General features: G+C 43.0%; 1 protein-coding gene across 1 annotated transcript in view; it reads right to left on the reverse strand.

The window, feature by feature from the left end:
* Window positions 1–17,254: 17,254 nt before the first annotated feature.
* The window catches only part of NPSR1 (neuropeptide S receptor 1), a 57,022-nt gene continuing 52,391 nt past the window's right edge, over window positions 17,255–21,885 (reverse strand). Inside the window, 5 exon segments of the mRNA XM_008943773.1 lie at window positions 17,255–17,348; window positions 17,473–17,569; window positions 17,572–17,637; window positions 19,784–19,873; window positions 21,799–21,875. Of these exon segments, the coding sequence (XP_008942021.1) occupies window positions 17,255–17,348; window positions 17,473–17,569; window positions 17,572–17,637; window positions 19,784–19,873; window positions 21,799–21,875 (424 nt within the window).

Below are 21,885 nucleotides of genomic sequence, written 5' to 3' on the forward strand. Positions count from 1 at the left end.
ACCTTTCCGACCCTCCCATTTTAGGAATTAGCTGATGCTCCCCCAGACAGAGGCAAGGGACAAAGCATTTATCCCAATATCTCAGGTGACAAAAGAAGCTGCAGCAGTGCTGGTCTTGAATGTTAAGCCAGTTATGTCTCTGAGTTGGGATTGGTCTTGGTATCCAGAGCAGACAGGTGCACAGATTGACCTCCATCCTGGAGAACATATGGGGACATTGCAGGACCATGGGGCTCTTGTTTGATTTGTGAGGGGGCTGGAAAGCACAGCCATGACTCCTCCCCCTGGCCAAATATATTTCGAAGAAGGTACAGAAACATTCTTGGAGCCCCACAAGAATCTTGATGTGGTGTGAAGTTTTGAAGTGATGCAGTCATTGGGGAATTCGAAGTGTAGTCAAAGGTTATGCCCTCCATTTTCAATACTACAGTAAAATAGACTTAAAAAGAGGCATATAAATAAAAAAATCTGTATGCCTGCATGAATATAATGGCATTTTGAAAAGGACAAAGGATTCCTCTGAATAATATTTAAAGTTTAGTATTACAAATTGCTTACATGAATAAAAATGATTTTTTTTTTGGAGGTCAGAAATTGCTTCAGAAAAGTATCTAATGTTTAAAGTTGAGTAAATTAATTCACTTCTTACAGCCACACTTCTCATGTTGCCTGGGACTCACTTCCATCTGAAATTGGGCTGCTGGGACTGACCCTCTTGCTCTGTGGGTTGCTATGCACCAGCTGGGTGATGGACTTTTATGTATGCTTTTCATTGCTACAAGTGACTGTGAGAGCTACTTGGTGAGCTCAACAAACCTCTGGGAAAACCCATCACTGCCCCAAGGAAAGATTCCTGCACCTGGAAATGATGGGCTCGACTGGGATCTCAAGGCTCAGCCTGTCTCCATTCAAATACTCACACACTTGAACATTGTTTTGGGATTGATGGTGTCACAGACAACTCAGTTAATTGCACACCACCAAGTGAAGGGAGCTTCCTTCTATGTCTGCTCTTAAGCCTTATCCTCTTGAAGCAGATGTCCCAGAAGAGCAAGAGGATGGGTTCTGAGAGCATGACCTTTTGTAGAAAGGATAATTGGTGAGATAAAGTTGTATTTGAAGTACCCCTCTGAATGAAAGCTCTGCTGGTGGTAGAGGTTGACCTGCTGCATGGAGCTTTGAAAAGTGCAGCCAATGAGAAGCAACGCTACCCTCTTGGAAATGTGCTCATGCTCCTTCTTCCTCTCCCTCTTTGCCTGGCAGCTGAGGAGACCAGACAAGCTGGGGCTAAGCCACGTTGCTGTCATTTATACCAGGCTGAACAAGAGCCATGGGAGTTTTGGGTTGCCCAGCTTGGAGTTTGCCACCCAGGAAGGAAGCAGCTGAGTGTCTGTGACACAAACCCACATCCTCTAGGCCCGGCCTCCACATGGCAAATTCTCCATCTTTCTTGGCCCACGTTATTAGACTTTTGCATGGTAAGGGGCTATGCTGGGTAGAAACTGCATATGTTGCAGTGACCCTTTACTTGGTGTTTTCTTTCTGTCAGTTGAGTGAAATTTCAAGGCACAGATGCAGTGAGGGCTGAGTAATTATGTTGCTGCTTTAAATGCTTATTAAGAAATTATAGTTACAGAGACAATATCAGCCTCTCAAGCTGTTATCCTCATAAGGCTGTTTTATCACTAGCATCTTTTTGTTAATATGTTTGGTCTTCTTAGATTAGCACTGACTCTAAAAAAAAAGGGTTTTTCTAAGCTCTAGACAAAAGCAGAGCAGGCATCATCTGAATGCTTGTCCTTGGGTGGAGAATCCCCAGGGTGGATGGCACAAGCTGTGGAGATACGTGTGGTTAGCACTCCACCAAAGAACTGAGCTATCAGGATGGCTTTGCCTGAGCTCATCAGCAAATGGGATCAAATCAGTCTTTGTAGGCTGATTAAAACACTGCTCCTCACCGTGTCAATGAATGTTGGTCGTTAGTGAGCTGATTGGAAAATTGCAGCTTTCCTTCTGGTAACTTTGAATGCCTTCCCTCCTTTCCTCCTGCTGTTGTTTCACCCTGCCTTTCAGAGCTCAGGGGTTGTAGCTGGTGTTTCCAGGTAAAACAAAGTCACGTTCAACAGCGAAAGGACTATGGTTTGGAAAGGTGCTCTGGGTAGAGTTGGCAGCATGGAGTTTTTCTGGCCAGTGTGTCAATAACTGAAACTTGGAGTTAGACTGTTTCAGCCAGGCTGACTTGGGTGTGTCCTTGGATGGATGCTGACCACACGTCAGTGAGGTGACTCCATTTCTCTCCACTTCATGCTGATGAAGAAATCATCTCAAGGTCACTGTATGTCCTGAGGCTGATTTTTCCTCTTGCACTGGTGATGACCTGCTGTTGTTTGACTGCTGAGAGGTGTAAAATGACAAGCATGGTAACTGCTCTGGGAAGAGTTGGCAGCATGGAGTTTTTCTGGTGTGTCACACTATTTTCCAGTGTGTCAATAACTGAAACTTGGAGTTGGACTGTTTCAGGCAGGCTGACTTGGGTGTGCCCTTGGATGGATGCTGACCACACGTCAGTGAGGTGACTCCATTTCTCTCCACTTCATGCTGATGAAGAAATCATCTCAAGGTCACTGTATGTCCTGAGGCTGATTTTTCCTCTTGCACTGGTGATGACCTGCTGTTGTTTGACTGCTGAGAGGTGTAAAATGACAAGCATGGTAACAGTTGAGTTGTAGGGCATAAAGTTTTCACAAATCTCTGGATCACACCTCTCCATCCTCTGTTTGTCAGCAGTGAATTAATTCTTCAGAATTCACGGTGAGAAGTTCTGGTTAATTGAAAGCAGCAAACTCATCAGCTAATTGGATGCCTTGTGTGCTGCTCTGGTATCAGATGTAGGCTGTGCAAGGTGAGATGTCTCACTGTGGTGGTGTGGCACTGGGGCCTGACTCTGCCTCTGTTTTACAAGCTAGCCAGAGACAAGTCTTACCTGGAGCACCCATGTCTCAGTTTATTTTGCATGTCTGCAGGGTTGAGACCTTGTCAGGGTACTCCTTGTGTGTGAGGGAGGCAGGAATTTGGGTAATGGGAAGGGTTTGTTCCTGGTGCCTCCAGTTTTGTGTTAGGTAGAGGTGCCTCACCAGGCTTGCCAGGGTGCAGGCAATTTTGCACATGGATTTGTGCACCTTTGCAGTGAACCTGGTGCAGACTTGATCCACCAAGGCTGCTGCAGGTTGGCATCCCAACATCCTCCCCAGCATGTTCCCATCACTTCCCTGCATGATAACACTATCAGTTCTCAGAAATTATCTGCCTAGGAGCAACCCTAACAAGAATAAATAATTTTCTTTCTGCCAGCCTCGTGACTGTGGCACCTAAGATTGAGATTGGCTTCAGTAGCTGTAAGAAAATCTACTGGCTTCAAATCTCACGGAGAGTTGCTACCCAAAGAAACTAACACAAGCTCTCAGCCTAAAAGCTATGTCACAAGATGCCCACCCCTGCTTGCTCAGCATCCTTGCCTGAAGGGCTGGAGCTCCTCTCCTATGATGACAGGCTGAGAGAGTTGGTGTTGGTCAGCCTGGAGAAGAGAAGGATCTGGAGCGACCTTCTGGTGGCCTTTCAGTACTTAAAGGGGGCCTACAAGAAAGCTGTGGAAGGACTTTTTACAAGGGCTTGTAGTGATAGGATGAGGGATAATGGCTTCAAACTGGAAGAGGGGAGATTTAGATAAGAAATTAGGAAGAAGCTCTTCACTACAAGGGTGGTGAAACACTGAAACAGGTTGCCCAGGGAATGGAGGATGAAAAAGAAATTAGATCAACTTCATCATTCAGAGTTTGGGTGACATTTGAGAAATGCTAAATTAACCTTCAGCATATCTCCAAATGTCTTGTTTAAAGAAAAAAAAAAGAAAAAGGAAGGAAAGTCAAAGACATTCAGTCTGGTTAACACTGACAGTGAATTGAGTGCATGTAAACAAATTCCCTCAAGCATTCATGAAGGCATTTCCTCAGCCACCAGCATTTCATCAAGTAATGAATAATTTCCACATCTGTCTTACTGAACAAAAAATACCATCATTTGAGCTTGAAGGTGAAGAGGGAGCAATATATTTAAACTAAACTTGGATACAGTTGAACATAGAGAGGTTATTAAAAAACCTCTCAATGCTCACAATATTACCTTTCTGTTCCAATTAGACTAAATGAAAACAGGCTTCATTCTGTGCTTTGTTGCTAGTGCAGCTTTGCCATTAGTTTGTGGGATTCTGATTTCAGGTCTTAAAAAACTGACATGAAAATTGAGTGGATGCACTTGTCCTGTCAAAGACAGGCTGTGTCTTGAGGATGGCTCAAGTTGAAGCCCCAGCATCGCTGGTGGACCCACAGAGGGGACAGATTTTCTTTGTTGCTGCCCTGGGTGTTGAGGTCCAACGTGCTGAGGTTCTTCCAAGGGGCAGCCTGGCCTATCACTGCTTGGCTGTGGGTATCCTGGCAATTGGACAAGAGCAGTTGTCAAGTTTCCCTGAAGCAGAACATCTCAGTAGTCACAGTGGACCACGCTCCTCATGGGAATCTGCTGAATATACTGCCTTGAGGAGGAAGGATTAATGCCCACTAATCCTCCATTCAGGAGGAAAAAGAGACTCGGGCTCTTGCCAAGCAGCAGCGAGCCAGTTTAGTCCTTTTTACCCCCCTGCTTCTTTTTTTCTTTAATAAATCCTTCTCACAATTACAAAAGCAATCACGGTGACTCAGCTGTAGAGCTATAAGCAGTCCACATTGCAGATTAAATTTGCAATTGGTAATGTCATTGTGCTGCACTGTGAAAATGAAAAATTACTCTTTTCCTACTTGCTACATGCAAAGTACCACATGCAAAGATTTAAATCAAGCCAGAGGAGCTGCTAGAAGAGGAAAGGGGGGAATGACATCTTAAACAAGCTCCTGGAGGCTATCTCCCCCAATGTCCTGTTTTACCAGTTGAGTGATCTTGCCTGGGTTTATCAGCAGAGGAAAAAGGAGACCAAACCAGTAAGTATCAGGGCATTCATGTACAGCTGTGTGTTACAAGGAATGGAATTTCTTCCTGAACCCATCTGTGATTTTTTTTTCCAACCTGCAAATGCAACAATCGTGATACTTTGAATCTGAAACCCACCCAGAGCTACAGTAACTGCAGGTGCTGCTCCTTTCAGTCAAACATTGAAGAGTTTACAAAGTTTCAATCTGGTTAAGTGCTAGCATGGAGTCATCAACTCCAAATACTGATATAATATTGCATTTACAGCAACTGCTTACAAGTAGGATTGCCTTTCTAAAGGAATCCAATGCTCTCTCTTCGGTTATGGCTCAAAATACATAGGAGTGTCCAGTCTCTCTCTGTTTTTTATCTTATTCCTGTCCTCATAAGGCATCTGTCCCAGCAGTGCATAAAAGATGTCACAACATTGTCCAGATTTTGACTTTAGCCCAGATGAACACACAAAGTTAGTTTATTTAAAGACCAATTCCATTGATGGCAGTAGGATCAGGAGATCTCTTTCATAGTCCTGCAAGTTTCTTCCTGCTACCCATCTGTGGTCTTGTTCACCCCATCTTTTAACATGCTCTGTTTTCTCTGTGTCCTGCTGGGATGAGGTTAGGAGTCTGTTTTACCTGGACAGAATGTCCCATCCACTGGTTTCCCTGTGCCACTTCAGTGTGTCCTAGAAAACACTTGGACATTGACTCCTTTTGATTTGATATAAACAATCCATGTTTTGGCTTGGTTCTATCCAAAAACAAGGATGCAAAAATCAGATTGGAAGCTGGAAGCATTTTACCTTTGGAAGCATTTACCTTTGGTTCTTACATTACTGAATACAGATAACTATTGCCAGAAGAGACAATGCAAAGCCTTGCAGGATATAACTGCTCTTCACAGAACAGAATCATAGAATCATTCAGGTTGGAAAAGGCCTTTAAGATCATGAAGTTCAACCATTAACCCAGCACTGCCAGGTCATCACTAAACCATGTCCCTCAGCACCACATCTACATGTTTTTTTTTTAAAATTCCTCCAGGGATGGTGACTCCACCACTGCCCTGGGTAGCTTGTTCCAGGGCTTCACAGCCCTTTCAGTGAAGAATTTTTTCCTAATGTCCAACCTAAATCTCCCCTGGCACAACTTGGGACTGTTTCCTCTTGTCCTATTGCTTTTTACTTGGGAGAAGAGATCCACCCCACCTGGGTCCAGCCTCCTTTCAGGGAGTTGTTGAGGGCCAGAAGGTCTCTCCTGAGCCTCCTTTGCTCCAGGCTAAATTACACCCATTCTCTCAGTTACTCCTCATGAGACTTGTGCTCTAGACCCTTCACCAGCTTTGTTGCCCTTCTTCATTGCTCCAGCACCTCAATGTCCTTCTTGTAGTGAGGGGCCTAAAACTCAGCCTGGTATTCCAAGTGTGGCCTCACCAGTTCTGAGGAGAGGGGGACAATCTTTGCCCTGGTCCTGCTGGCCACATTATTTCTGATAGGATTTTAAACTGAGGAAAGACTGTTGAATTGTGTTTATAAAATAAAAACCTCCTCAACTTCGATTAGAAGACATCAAGGATGAAGATTCTCTCATGGTATTTCTCATGGTGATTCCTTCCACTAGTTAGAAATTTTCACTGTTTAAATGTGATCCTAATGTCTGATTTGATTTGTAGGCTTCAGCTTTATAGCACTGATGTGCAACGCCTTGCTCCACTAAACTTAATTTTCTGGCCCTTTGCTTTTCCTCCCTGTGAAAGTTCTTAGGTGCTGTTATTGGTAATCTTGTTTTGAGCAAAAGAGATTGATCTTGACATTTCTTACTGTAGGAGATTTCCTTCCATCCCCAGATTCGTTTATGGCTCTTTTCTGGCAGCCTAGCCATGCTCTGTAAGAGCTTTTTGAAAAGATGTGATTTCCACATCTGTCCTTCCCATTGTGTGTGGAAGGGTGTCGAGCAACCCCTTGCTTCTTTACCTCCATCTCCTTTGATCCCCTGATCACACTGGGAGCTCACACTGTGTTGTTGATTCATTATTATTCTCTCTAGTTCCTTTCTGGTTTTGGGCTTTCCAACCACAGCACCACTTTGTCTAGATATTGTAGATGGAGGACGTTTTTTTATCCCCCTTGATGCACAGCTTGCTTTTTTTTTGGTCATTTTTTTTGTATAGGACTAATTTACTGCATGTCCTTGTCCTGCTTTTGTGAACACTCAGCCCTCCTCTGTGTTTATCTGTTTGCCATCTGCATAGTTTAGCAGAAGTGATTATATTTCCAAATCAGTGATAAGCACACTGAATCAGATCAATAGAATGATTCTCCATGCACTTTCTGCTCTGCCTGCAGGCCTCAGGGTGCATAATGCTTGGTAGTAAAGTGATTGCAAGAGACCAGGTGAAAGGACCTTCAGTGGAAGGTGATTACTCGATGCCCTTTCTGCCTCCACTGTTCCTGCTTGTCCCTTGCTGATCGCCACGTTTCCTTCTGTCCCTTGCATGGTGGGAGTGGAGGATTAGATGGAAAAGGGATCCCTGCCATCAGTAGGACATTGTGTGCTGTGGGTTCAAACACACTGATGTGCTAGGACATGGTTTTAAATTAAAAGGGAGAAGATTTAAACTAGATCAAAAGAGAGGTTTTTAATACTGAGAGTGTTAAAACCCTGGCCCAGGTTGCCCAGAGAGGTGGCAGAATCCCCATTCCTGGAACCATTCCAGGTGAGGTTGCTCTGAGCAACCTGTTCCAGCTGCAGATGTCCCTGCTCCCTGCAGGGGGGTTGGACCAGAGGACCTTGAAAGGTCCCTTCCAACCCAAACCATTCCATGGTGATGGGAGGCACTGTAAGGGATTTAGGGTGCTGCAATGGGGTAGCAGGAGGACACCCTAAATGTGGGGGTTGGATATGCCAAAAAGCCATGCTGCTGTTTGAAGGCTGCAGTAAACAAACTTTGCTGACAGTTGCTCTCTATTAGAAAAAGTCTTTTCTTATTTTTTTTCTCCCTTCTCCTTTTCAGCAATGCTTTAAAGGGTTTAAAAGCAGCTTTAGAGTAGAAGTGCCACTTCTGCCTCTGCTCACAGGTACGCCACCTGAAATAGCCTGAACCATAAATCACTTTAATAGAGAGCAGCAGAAGCTTCACAAAACCTTGTGATTCCAACTTCAGAGGAGGCTAATGTAGCAATTCAGAAGAGGAGGACTGGGGAACTGCAGTCATGTGTTTTGTGCTGGTGACTGATTGAAAAGATGATGAACTGAATTCAGCTAATCACATAAAGATTGGCAGTCAATGGAGTGATGGTTATATGTTTAAAGAGCTTAATGACTCTGCTGGTGAATGTCCTGTAGCTTGATAATCATTTGTCCTTGAGTTAATTATCTGAGTCATATTAGCTTTGTGAAGCAGAGATGGAGCGTTAGGTGGCTTTTATACACCTCAGAAATATTAAAATCAGATTGCTATTCCATGAATCTTAAAAAAAAAGAATGTCTTGGCAAGAGAGACACTACTCTGAAGCTCACATTTTACTTGTCTCTTGAACAAACAGCAAAGCAACCAAGCATCTTGAGTCTTTTATCCAAAAGCTTTATAAAACAGACAGATGCCAGACTTGGTGTGACTGTGGCCCAGAGGTAAGGGTGGCAAAGAGTCTGGAAGCAACAGTGTGCAGGGGTATCCAGACTGGCTCTGATATGAAGTAGGATGGTCAGGGTGCTGTGGCCCCTGATTTCTAGCCTGTAACCCCACACATGCACAACAGTGCCATACAGAGGATGACTCCAGTGGTAGGCTTGGACGTGGCTTTTGACCACAAGTAAATCCTTCCTGGACTTTTTCCAGCTTGATTCCTTCTCTTTCCAGACTGGGGTTCAGGCTGCAGACACCAGCACGTGCTACTAGTTACCCCACAGTAATGAGGGTTTCCCCAGGGCACAAAGAGAAGATGACAACGACTCCCCAAGCTCTTCATGAAGACCTCAGCACATGTGAAATACTCCAGACCTGTTTGTGAAGGTCTATGTCTTTTGGTTGAACTCTGAGGGCAGGGTAGCAAATTTTATTGAGCTTGAGACTTTTTGCCTACTGGGACCTTTGAAACAGGTCCTATGGATTTTGTGCTGCTTTAATCCCAGTCTGAGGTAGGAAGGAGTGAAATTCAAAAGGCTGTTTGAAGTTCATGCAGTGTTCTTAAAGAGGTTTGTGCCCCATGGGGTCATCCAAAGGACACTGTTTCAAGGTTGTTGTTCTATGATTTTTCTGTCTCTAGTGTAACTTGCATCCACTAAACTTCATCTGGGTCTTCAGGGCAGTCTTTCAAAAACTAAGAATGACCTGTGCTTCTAGGAATCATCTATTGTTTCTTTGCTTGGGTTTCTTTGCCCTGTTCTCTCACCATTTAAGTGATTCCTTCTGTCCTATTTCTTAGGTTTATCTTAGATAATCTGATGTCAACGTGCACTATTTTCTCTTAGCATTTTGCTTGGCCAACCTGAAAAAGTCTCTGCAACCTGTTTTTTAAATGTCAGTTTGATTTGAGGTGGCAGTTAAATCAGTTCAGTCCTGCCTGAAATAGTAAATGTAAACACATTAAACAGGTCTTGTGTTCTTGAGCAGAGCCTGATTAACTCCTACTGAAACCAGAGAGAAGAATCTTCCTGACTTGTGATAGGTCTGGGTTGATCTATCAGTAACATTTATTCATTACCTAACAGGCCTCCTCTGACAATGCAAACTGAAGTTCATGCTGCTTTATCTAAGAAAAGGAATTTAATTGATTAGATACTTTCAAAATATAGCATCTTAATTGCCTTCAAGCTTTTGCAAAGTCTCCAGCTGGGGAGCCTACTAATCTTTTGCAATTATTCTCATAATTATAAAGTTATAATTATGCCTGGTTTCTGATGATTAATCACGGTTCAGAATGTCACACATGTATTCCTGAGACATGGATGTAGGGTGAGCTAATAAAAACCACCCTATCTTCAACAGAAGGTGATGAAGACCTGCTGGGATCCATGAAGAGAGTATCTGGCTCAGAATATTAAACAGGTTCAAACATGTAAAGCTGGATCCCCAACAGAGCCCTTCTGATTGAGTCCCTGTGTGAGCCCTGCCAACAACGTGCCTCCACTCATTGTTAATGAGGTCTCTCACCCACATCTTTGGGATTTGAAAGGAACATTGACTGTTGTCATGTGTGTTGCAATGACTCTTCCCTACCAAGCAATGCTCTGGAAGAAAACTGAGGCACAGCCCTGTGACCCCTTTTGAGTTGGGTTAAACTCATTTTCATGATGTTTCTTTCTTAAGAAAGGGAAAAAACATTTTCCCCGACTCAATAAGAGATCCTAAACCATGTGACAGTCTTGGTGTGGGAGGGAAGACAGACTGAGAAATCAGGGAGGAACTGCAGAGAGGTCTGAAAGCAGAGGCAGCTCCAGGCTGCTCCCTTGGGAGGGTCTTCTCCCTTGAATGAGGAATTGTGAGATGAGCCTGACAGGTTCACCATTGCTGGGTGGATGCTGGGTGCTGTGTGGGAGAAGTGACCAGGAAACATCTCCTTACCTCTTCATCTGGAGCTGTTCTTATCCAGATCAGTTGTTTAGTGCCTGGCTGTACAGCCTTGGGGTTTTCAGATCTAGGAAGCTACCTCCAGACCTTGCTTAAGCATGTTCCCAAACCCCATGGCCATGGCTGTGCTGAGGTGCCTCCCTCTTTTATTTGATCCAGAAGATATTCTCTATATGCAAAAAAACTTCAGTTTTCTCACAAATAACAATTTGTTGCAGGGGATTATTTAACAATAAATATTTCCAGATGACACTGCACCCTGTCCCACAGAAATAACCACATTAACAGCCTGTTCTCTGGGGGCTGTTCAGGGAATTGCCAAATATTCCTGAAAAAGTGATGGTGTTTGACTTTCCTCTACCAACTATCCTACACCCATAGCATTTTATAAACACTGCAATGCCAAGTCACTTTTAAACTGTTATTTTGGCACTATATCGAAACTGAGCACACTTCTTCCACCTACCTTACATCTATAGAACTCAGTAATTCCCCTCTCTTGATCTTTAAAAACTTTCTTTGAGTAATCCTTCTCTCCCAAATGAGGAGATTAAGCCATAGGCTCCAAATGGGACTTAGTGATATTTTCCTACTTGATCACTTTAAAGTCTTTTCTCACTCTACGGTAGCTTCATAAAGTACCTTTTAGCTTTTAGCATGATCAAGGGAGTCTGACTTCTCTTTAATTTTCTGTGTAATGCATTTAAGGGACCCAAATCCTTTAAGTCAAGGACACTTTATTAATTTAGGGCTACAAGGATTTTTCCCTTTGGCATTAGTCTATACTACCCAGGAGGTTTCCAGTCACTCCCTGCATAAATGTATGCCCAATTACAGCCTCTTAGGTACTTCTTTGTGAAACCATGAGCACATGTAAAGGTAGTAGAGTGGCAACCCAGTGACCAGAACCAGGTTGTCTGTAGAGCTGCCAGGGTGGCTGCAGGATCCAACGTGAGGTTGTTGTGTGAGACCAAACAGTGCAAGCCACGGTGGCCTGGGGAAAGAGGAGAGAGGATTATCCTTTGAAGAGTAATGCTTGTATGACTGCTGTCATCAGGATTGGTCTCAGACTCAAAGCCTGAACACAAGCAAAAAGACCAGCAGCTGCCTGGCACTTTTCTGAAACCTGTGATGTAGGCTGGTAGGGCAGGGATGGGGAGAGCATGCTCCTGCCTGGAAGTTTATTTACTTTTCCAGCTCCATCAGCTTGGCTTAAGATATTCTCTCTCCAAATAAGCATCCCTCACTGGTACTCCTCATCTTAGATCTCCTTGCTGCAGTCACAAAGACATGGCTATTAACATGATTCAAAAGGAGAAGAACTGGCTCCTGGTCCCCTCAAAAAGCTTGCCCAAAAGTCTTGCCTTGCCTTTAGATCTCAATAAAGAGCCACAGCACAAACTAGGAGCAGGTCTCTTATAACCAAAATAACTCGTTCCTGACCCATGCAGTAAGGTCTGGGCAGGCTATTCATTGTGTCTGCTGAATTTCTTCACATGTATTCATGGTGAGATTATTTCAGGTTTGTTGCAGATTTATCAAGTATTTTAAGTAGTCCTCTCCTCTCCCTCATTTTCTCATCCACATCCTTGTATTATCAGGCTGCAGAAATATCCCTTTTCAGCTTTGCTTTACCAGCCCCTGCAAGCTGACAGCTCATGTTGTTCTTTACTATGTTCTTTCTCTCTCCCCTTTTGCACAGAGTGGTCTCAGCAGCAGCCAACAGTGCCACCAGCACAACCTTGGCTCTTCAGACAAATGCTTCACCAGGTACCTGTTGGGGTCATACCAGCTCCTTGACCCCACTGCCCATGTTGCTGTCAGTAACCAGGCATCCTCTGGCCAATGAACACACTCAAAACTATCTTCTCTTCAGACATTCCCAGCTGGAGAGCTCCCAATTTGCAGCAGAATTTCTCATAATTGATCTAATTGATTATTAGGTACATTTCCCCACATTTCTGCTATTTGGGTTCTGAAGATCATCCAGTTCTTTCTGCGTGCTGCCTCGGACGCTGCTCAATTTGATTGAATTTATTAAAGCTGCTGACTTTTAGCCCATTTTCATTTGCCACGCTTGAGTCTAAATTAACAGTTAAGCTTCTAATTACATCCTGCTATAACCAACTCAGTCTGAGGGATCGGCGTTGCCTATTTGTCAGCTCATGCCTGGGTTTTGGTGCATAACCCTCTCCCCCCATATTCTATATGTATGCAGGATAAGATGCCATCAAACATGACAAAAGATTATCTAATGAACCATTCAGCTATAATGCTTATCTAAATTGAATGTCGTGTAAAATAAATTACAGTTTGCTAAAGAAAAGGAAACATATTTTACCTTACACTAAAAATCGCATTTCTTCCCCAAATCAATCATGTTTCCCCAAGGATGATGAATAAATTAAAATCTCTGCTCCTGTAAGTACCAGGCTCTGGGTTGGAAGGTAGAGACAGATTCTGCACTAGGTTATTTTTATCTGTGGAATGATTCCTCTCTCAAACAAAAAGGGACTTGTGCCCACAGTGAATATATACTTTTTTTTTTTTTTTTGCTGTCCTTTCTGCCTATTTTCTTTTGTGGTTGTTCTATTCCCCTTGAGTATTTCTGAAGAGCACATGCTGTCCTTGTCAGGGGGAAGGTGAAGTGGCAGGTAGCGTGATGCCTTCTGGGTTCTTGTCAGAAGCACAAAGAGCCAGGTAGGGTTTTCTGAAAGGATGCAGAACTTGAGGCATCTCACCAGTATTCCTTGTAAAGAAAGTGCCAAGAGTTTATTCTCAATTATCTTGGGTCAGTTACCCCAAAGCACCCATATCTTGAGAACTCTCTGCCAAAGTCACTCGGAAAATCTTCTTTCTTTTTTTGGTTAAGTCTTTTGTCCCTATATTTTGTGTAGGGTCATGTGGTTTAAAAGAGGATTTTCCCCATTTCCTGCATCTTGTAACATCAAGAAAATATGAAATCTGAAGAGACATAAAGCTTTCTGCTATTATTTTAGCTCAAGCCCTGGCATTATAAGTAGCAGACTATTTTTTTTCTTCTTCTGCTTATGTGTCCTTCTTCTTAGAGGCTGCTGTCAGTAAGGGTCTGATGCTTTCAATAGTCACTACTATACAAACATCTTAGAAACATTAAGGTTGGAAAAAACCTCTAAGATCAAGTCCAACCATCACCCAGCCCTACCATGACCATTAAACCATGTCCCCAGGAATCCTGAGTAAGTCCACCTCCATAATGGCATTTATGTGCCTGATTCCTACTAAAACAATTCATATTTAAATATCTAGCTAACTTGTAGAATATGGACCTTCATTCATTTCTGTTTTGCAAGTCTTAGAGAAGTGTAAAAATTCTTTTTTTTTCATTTTTTTTTTGTTCTGTGGAAGTCAAATCATCCTGTATCATACCAAAAGGTCTAATTATTTCTCTTTTCTCTTTAAAAAACACCTTTTTTTTCCTTTTTTTCTCTTTAAAAAAAATCCCCAAATCTACAAACAGAGAGGCAGTGGCTACCCTTGGTGGTTTTTTTTTGACTTATACTGTCTGCACCTCTAAGGTCTTGGTCAGCAGCACTCAGGAGTGCTTCTAGGTAGGCTTTTACTTTATTCTCCAACGTTTGCAATGGGGAATTCTGCATTTCATTAGCAGAGTATTCATATCCAGTGATTTGGATGTTAAATTTTGCTGTCTTACATGAGTTTTTTTTTCAAAGTAAATATAAAAAAAGGAGACAGAAATTTCAAAGGCAAAGCCAAGATGAAAGACAAAACACTGCTTTACACTTTTAGCAACAGATGGAAATCTAGACTGAGAGAACTGAATTTTACATTACTTCAAAAAATGTCCAAGAGCAAGTTAAACAGCTTTCTCATTCAGATTTTATTTGAACCTGTCACAGAAAGTACACATTTTTTATTCTCTTGAATGAATGTATTACTCTGAGAAGCATCCCAGTCCTTTGTTGTTTGATGTGACTTCGAGGGATGAGTATCTGATTTTTCATGCTTCTTGGGAATTTGTAATCATAGAGCTTCATCATACAGGATTTAATGTCCTAACTGTCATGCATACAAACGTCTCTGCTTGCTGTGGGAATGTTGGAAAGATCTCACAGATGAATCTTGGAGCTAGAGACAACCACAGCTCCTCACGAGATGATTCAGCTGGGTGCCCTCTTCTTCTTGTGCTTGGACCTTGACACTGACTTTTGCTCTCTCTCCTCATAGCTGTGGGGTCTTTTATAACAACTCTGTCACCAGTAAGCAGCTAAACAGTTGACAGGTATAGAGCAAGTTGTAGACATGGAGTAAGAATAAGAAACCTCCTGGAGTCAGGTGAAATTTCCTAAATCACACTCCCAAGAGACAAAGAAGGGCCATGCAAGTGTTTTCTAGTTTAGTGGGAAAATTATTCTCTTTCTGTTTCTTTACAACAAAAGTTTTGGAGATTATATAAAAAAGGTAGTAAAATGTCATCTCCTGCACGGTAGGAAAGCAGGATAGAAAAAGGGATAAAATATTTATTTCTGTATTTAAGAGTAGGAAGGATGCAGGCAAAAGTGATGTGAGGCCATTTAAACTGAAGGTCCTCATATGAGGAAGGACATCACAAACATGTCCAGAGGAAAAAGGATACAAACAGCATGTGAATGGTACACAATCCCATAATGAATGAAAAAAACTCCAGTTTCTTTGGAAATAAATGGATAATGACTTCATTTGAGGGTAGAGTCCTATCTTTACTGATGCATAGTCTTAGTTTGGATGGGATAATTCATGTGGTGACCCCATGAATCATATGTAAATTATAGTGATCTTAAGTCACATTAAATTTGCAAATCAAAGTAGTGCTCAGAAATGTTATCTGATTTCCAAGTGTTAAGTTCATGAACTCCATTAATTATTCAGAGCTAGGTAGCCAACGTGTATGTATCAGATGAAAAAGTTAAAACCCTAAATTTATATCAGTATGAAGCTTAAACCAAGCAGTCCACTTTTGGGAAAGTTATAACATGTTCACAAGAAAAAAAAGTTGTCTAATTCTTATATACAATCTACCCAAGGTGGCTGCTGTAAAGGCTTGTGTAGATTCATGGTTTTAATTAAGCTGTTACCAAAATTTAGACTTCATAGAACTCCATAATAATAGAAGAGCAGCCTTATTTATTTTCCTGAGACCATAAAGCCCCACGATGTTATGTATCTCCCACTTAAGAAAAAAGATTTTGGTAATATAGGTAATTAGAAATAATTTTTATTCAGTTCTTGTTCTGCAGGGAACAAATGCATTGCAAAGAGTCATGGTAATAAAAAAAGCCCTCTTTAAACTGACTCCATGGAAGGAAGAATGCAATTTTTTTTTACTGAGAGGAAAGAAACACACTTGCCACAGGACTGGTTAGAGGCTATTATCATACAAACACTTCAAGCTGCCTTATGGTAAAATGAACATTGAAGTCAATATCATCCACCCACCTCCTGAACCTCTGTGAGAATGTTTCTCCTTAAATTTGAGAATAGTGTCATGAGAGGATGGTCCAAGGGCAGAGGATGGGGATGCTCAACTGCTTGGGATGCTCTGCAGCAAGGCTCTGCCTGATGCCCCATGCTCTGGAGACCCTACAATGAGTTTAGAAGACTAGACCATCAACAGATGATTTTTGTTTTTAAATGCAATATGAGTTTTATGGTTTCACTCAGGTTTTCTTCCAGTTCTGAAGATGTCTAAAGATGTGTATGTTTTCCTGCACGATTTAAGCTATGTGGATGATTTACAGATGGCATGAGCCAGGGAAATGCTGCTGTGTGGGTGCTGAGATGGACCTGCCCTGTGTGGCACCTCCCCATAGGGTCCCCAAGAGAATGCTCAGGGCCTTTGTCACAGAGGAGCACATGAGGATCTGTGCATATGATGCACCGTGGGGTCTTGGAGGGACTGGCAAGTGCTTAGCAAATACAGTAGCCCAAAATTAAATGACTATCTGAATATGTCTTGTGGGAGCCCTTGCAGGGACCCCGGGGTGCCACCAGTGTGCCAGGGTAGGACAGCAGGGAAGGGAGGATGAGCTGCAGGGATGGCATGGCTGGGTGGAATGGTGTGAGCTCAGAAGTGAGGTCAGGAGAGGTGGGAGGCAGGAAGCCAGCCCTTCAGTCCCCTTTTCTTTGGCTGTGGCTTCCTAAGTGGTTGTGGAAGAAACCCGGATATAATTAGGTGGTGTGATGGTGGTGTGTTCTCCTTGGAAAAGTGCCTGTGTTTTCATTTCAAGTAGGGTCCCTGCTCTCTAAGTACTTTTAAATACTGTCTGTCAGTTATATGAGCCAGCTTGTACAGTAGATGACTTCTAGTGACTCGAAAAATAGAGAAGACTCTGACTAGACACCATTTACATTGTTTTTTTCCCTGTTTGGAGTATGTATACATTATAGCTTGCTTGAAAATGAAAGGGGCAAGATGAGCCCTCACAACTGTGGCATGCAAACCCCTCGTACTGAGCTTGGCACTGGCAGTGTGTGCTTGCTGAAGGTGCAGTGCTGATCCAAAATACACGTGCTGATCAACAGCAGCAAGGTGAGAGCTCTTTCCAGTTGGGTTTGTCCGCTCATGATGCGTGGGGCTGGTAAAGGACCTTTGCTCTCCTTGGTGTAGCTTTGCAGAGCATCATCTGTGCTAGATGTAGTCTGGTTTGGACAGGACCTGCATCTCCTGCCCTCCATCACTCTTGTCTCGGAAAGTCCCCCCCAACCTCCGAGATCTTCTTTGCCTAAAAATAAAAGAGTAAGGAATGGTCAGAATTAAAAGAGGCGAAAACAGTCAGTTGAGGGACTGTGATTATGTGTCCCCTCCCTTTTTAGAGGGTAGTCAGGGTGGCAGAAAAGGAGCACTACTCGAAAGGGGGGCAGAGGCGGTTGCTGAAGAGGCAGTAGATGAGGGGGTTGATGGCACTGTTCAAGGCTGGCAGGTTCTGGATGATCACGGAGGCATCTCAGGGAGTATGTTGAAGTTGTCCAGGATGTCAAAAAGAAAGTAAGGGCTCCAACAGAGAACAAATGCTGGAGGAGAGAGAGAGAGAGAGGGAGGAAGAGCTTGACATTAGGTAGTTCAGCTATTTAGGGAGGTAATCACACACAGAGAGACTGTCATAACACGTAATTATTTGTTCATGAAAAAAAAAACACCCACCTCTCCCTGTTCAGGGTCTTATTTAAGAGAATGGTTATTAGATTGTGCTTTTATTTGTCTTTATTTTTATTTTAATGCCCATAAAATATATTGTGTGTGCTCCTCTAAGTGTTTAGAGTGCTCCCTCTAGACATATTGAGGCACTTTTGAACACCACACAACACATAAAGGGTAAATAGGTAGCCAGTTAAAGCGCCATCAGTTATCGTGAAGCTCTCTCTTAATGGTCCCCTGAGCCAGCAGCCAATCTAAAGGTACACACCACCAAAGCACCACTCTGTGACAAGTGCTGCCTGTCACAGCCACCTATTAAAAACGGGCTCTTAGACACCCAGGAGCAAGGAATGCCACCCTTTCCCACCACCTTACTGCAGACCCATGTGGCATTTGGCACGCTGCTTGAAGGCACTGTGTCCATGGAGCATGCAAGAAGACTTTCTAATTTCTCTGCTGCAATTTGAGAGATGAATTTGGTGAGGAGAAGAGAGGATTGCATTTCTCAGAGCCCCTGCTTTTGTTCAGAGGTGGTAGAGCTAAAAAAGCCACGTGTCTACCTTTGTTTGCAGGTGTAAGGAATGAATCTGTCCCTCACAAATTTCTAGGTCGTCTCCTTCCACAAGGGTTTGTGATGCAAGATTTACACGAAAATGCTGGGACAGGCAGTTCACTCAGCTGAGCTGTGAGAACCTGGGTTGCAATTGTACAGGCATCTGTGAAATCAGACACATGACCTCTCCCTGACCCAAATGAGACAGCAGGGTCACCTCGTGTTTGCTTCCATGCCACATTAATCAGTGTTTCTGCATTGACAGTTGACTCGGTGTTCCCTGAGTGTGCAAGGAAGAGATACTGTTGGACTTGATGATCTTAGAGGTCTTTTCCAAAATTTATGATTCTATAAATGCACTAGAAGAGAGCCTTTTGTTTTCCAGAGTAACCAAACTGGCTTTTCCTATGCAGCAAAAGGGCCATACATCAATGTATGGATCATAACACTGACTATGCACAACTTGGAGCAGCTTTAAAAAAATCCATCAGTGCTAGGTGCCATAATCTGTTGGCACATCAAGAGATGTTTGGTACCTAATTATGAGCAAGGTCCTTTGAAACCCTGAGCTCTTATCATCTGATGGTGTTGCAATGGTAGTTGTTCCTGACAGAAGCTTTCCCTGGTTGCCACGCAGGGAAATTCAGACAGAGAGAAGCTGTTCCTGGGCTTCTGAAAAGTGTGAATCACACCAGCCTCTCTCATATCTGCAAGCTCTGCCACTAAACAATGAGCTAAGCACCTCAGTAGCAGCTATTATCACAATACCATCCAATCTGAATTTGGTGTAGCTTTGGAAAGAGGAGCAATCTCTTTTTCAGCAGTGGGGGTTGGCTGGCAGCCCTGGGGTGGAAATCGCCCTTTGGTCGCCTTCCTGCCTGGCTCTGGCAGCTAATCACAAGCCCTGTGTGACGCTGCCTTTATTTATCAAGACAAAAATGTCAGCCTCCTAATTCCATCAGAATAATGTCATCTCCCTGGGAGACAGAGGACACCTGCACTGAGTCATCTGCTGCCTGGCCAGGAGAGGAGAGCTCATTCTTCCCACCTCAGCAGGCAACACCTTTCTGATATCAAACTCAAATGCTCTGCATCCCTCACCTTTCCTTCCTCTCCTTAGCACCACCCCAGCACCTAACCTGCCATACATAGCTTCTAAACCTGAGAGACAGCTCAGTTGTCAAGTCTTTTGGCAGCCTGGGTGGGAAGTGGATGATCTATTCATTTGTACCTTTTAGGCAAGGTCCCTCCTTTACTTTATTCACATGAGGGCTGTGCATAATTTCATTTGTGCCTAAACCAGGAGCTTATCAGTCAGAGGAGAGGGGAAGAACAAGGTCAGAAGGTCCAAGTCCCTTCTCTGAGCCATCTACTGCACTTTATCTGCTGCTGATGGAAGGAGCTGAGGAAGACAAGCTTCCTAACATCAGCATCCTTGCTAGCTACAAACCGTGGGGCTTCTCACTTACCAAGGATAATTACAATGCTGTACTTGATGGCTTTCACTTTTGCCCTGGAGATGAACCCACGACTGGTGTAGCCAGCAGAGGTTTTGCCACCTGGGGAAAGAACAATTGAGCTAGTAAAAGAGCAGGGCTAGTGCATGGGTCCCTCAATCTGTGGCTTTGCAGGAGGCCAGGGATGTGTAACCCATCCTTCCCTGGGCTCAGTAGTTCCTGACATTTGGATGCTTGTAAACCTGCTCAGGTTGGATGCTCAAAACCTGAGCCACCCAAAATCACAAGGGGAAATATAAGTAGATCTCCCTGAAGTGTTGTGAGAGCTGGATGTTCCTGATGCTTGACACTCAGCCAGGAAATCCACTAACAGTATCAGGGTGATAAAACCCACGAGCCACCACAGCTACAAAAGCACACCCAGAGTGGTGTTACAGGAGACACATTCTGAAAGGAACTGGCAGCCAGAGAGAAGAAAAGAGAAGAAACAATCTGGCAAAACAGACGACCTAGACACTTCTCACTGCATTGCAGTCCAAAGGATTTTCAAAGCTCCATACTCCATTCTCTTAATCTCTCACTCTTTTTGATGCTTGGGATAATCAGTCATGCATTTTCCTCTCCCTGTTGACTCAGTAATGAAATATGAAATGCTGTTAGACTGGCTTTTCAGAGATGAAGTGTGGCTTGAATTGAGAAGCAAATCCTATTCAGTCTCACACCAAGGCTGGTTGATCTCATTTTCTCTGAAGTCACACTCATGTCTCAGAGAATCAAGCTCTGTATTTGAATAACAGTACCAGCATGATTGCAATAATATGCCTGATTTCATTATTAATGTCAATTTGCTGTTCATGTTGCTGGGTCAGAATAACTAGGTTCACCCTAGTGAATACACAAGAAGGTCTTTTTTCATCAAAACATCTTTAAACTCTTGTGGTCCAAACTTAGGGCTGGAATTTTGATTGAGGTAATTGGAAATAACTCTGTGTACACCATTTTTTGGAGCTCTTATGAAAACAACACAGCAAGGCTGTGTAATTTGTAAGGATAAAAAGGTAAATAAAATTAATAAGGGCTTGTTATCAGTGAAACATCTCATCTAGAAGCCTGAAATTAGTCTGTACTTAATACTACTGGAAATCACTTATTGACTTATAGAGCAGAATGTGTCTTAGGTGAGAAGAATGACATTTTTTTCCTCCAAGATTAGTTAATAATGATTGTGTCATAAAGACAGGATCATTAGAAAACAGTTCTGCTCAAGCTCCTGAAAGGAGAATGAAATTTTACATTATAGTTGACACGTGTCAGGTTATGACATAAGGACATCTGAATATTTGCAACATCCCTTCCTCCTGTACAGGATGTGATCCATGAGCCTGCTTTAGTCAAGTACCAGCAGCTTGGTCCCCATAGTGAGATGTGATTCCACTCACCACTTGGCTGCACTAGCTGGTTGTGTGCTCTTACAGTTGTGTTGTAAAACCCATTAGGGTAAATGAACATATTTTTCCCCATAACTAATAGGAAAGGCAGCTGACAAGTAAGCATCTTGAAATGATTTGTGCTCAGATTTTTTTTGCCAAAATCGATCAGAGCCGTCCAAAAAAAGTTTATGGTCTTGGGGTGGAAAGCTCAGCTCATTTTATAGATTTCCATAGCCAGGAATTTCTGATCTTGATGAAAATCCAGACTTGCAAGGTCATGTGAAAGCACAGCAAAAGATCCATGTATCTGCTAGAAAAAAAATTCTGGAAATGGGCAAAGTTCTAGGATTAGGGTTTCTAAGTACCAGAATAAGGATTTTTTACCTTCTGATGATTTTCTTGCAAATGTTTTCTACCATTTTTCCAAAAGAGATTTAGTGTCAAAGGAAAGAAGGCAAAAAACATAGATGAGAGTTAGGAGTGAGCAATCACAGAAACCCCACTGTGACACCCAGTGTGACACCACATGGCCAAGTATGCCCAGATTTGGGGGAACCAATGGGATTGGAGGCTGGAAACGTGTGTGCAGAGACTCACCAGGGCAGCTGGATATGATGACAGCCTGAGCTTTGCTCTTCATCCAGATGGTTCGGATCACAATTGAGTATATGACACTACAGAAGG

This window comes from Merops nubicus, unplaced genomic scaffold (genome assembly GCF_000691845.1).
Source record: "Merops nubicus isolate BGI_N331 unplaced genomic scaffold, ASM69184v1 scaffold3967, whole genome shotgun sequence".
In the NCBI taxonomy this organism is placed as follows: domain Eukaryota; kingdom Metazoa; phylum Chordata; class Aves; order Coraciiformes; family Meropidae; genus Merops; species Merops nubicus.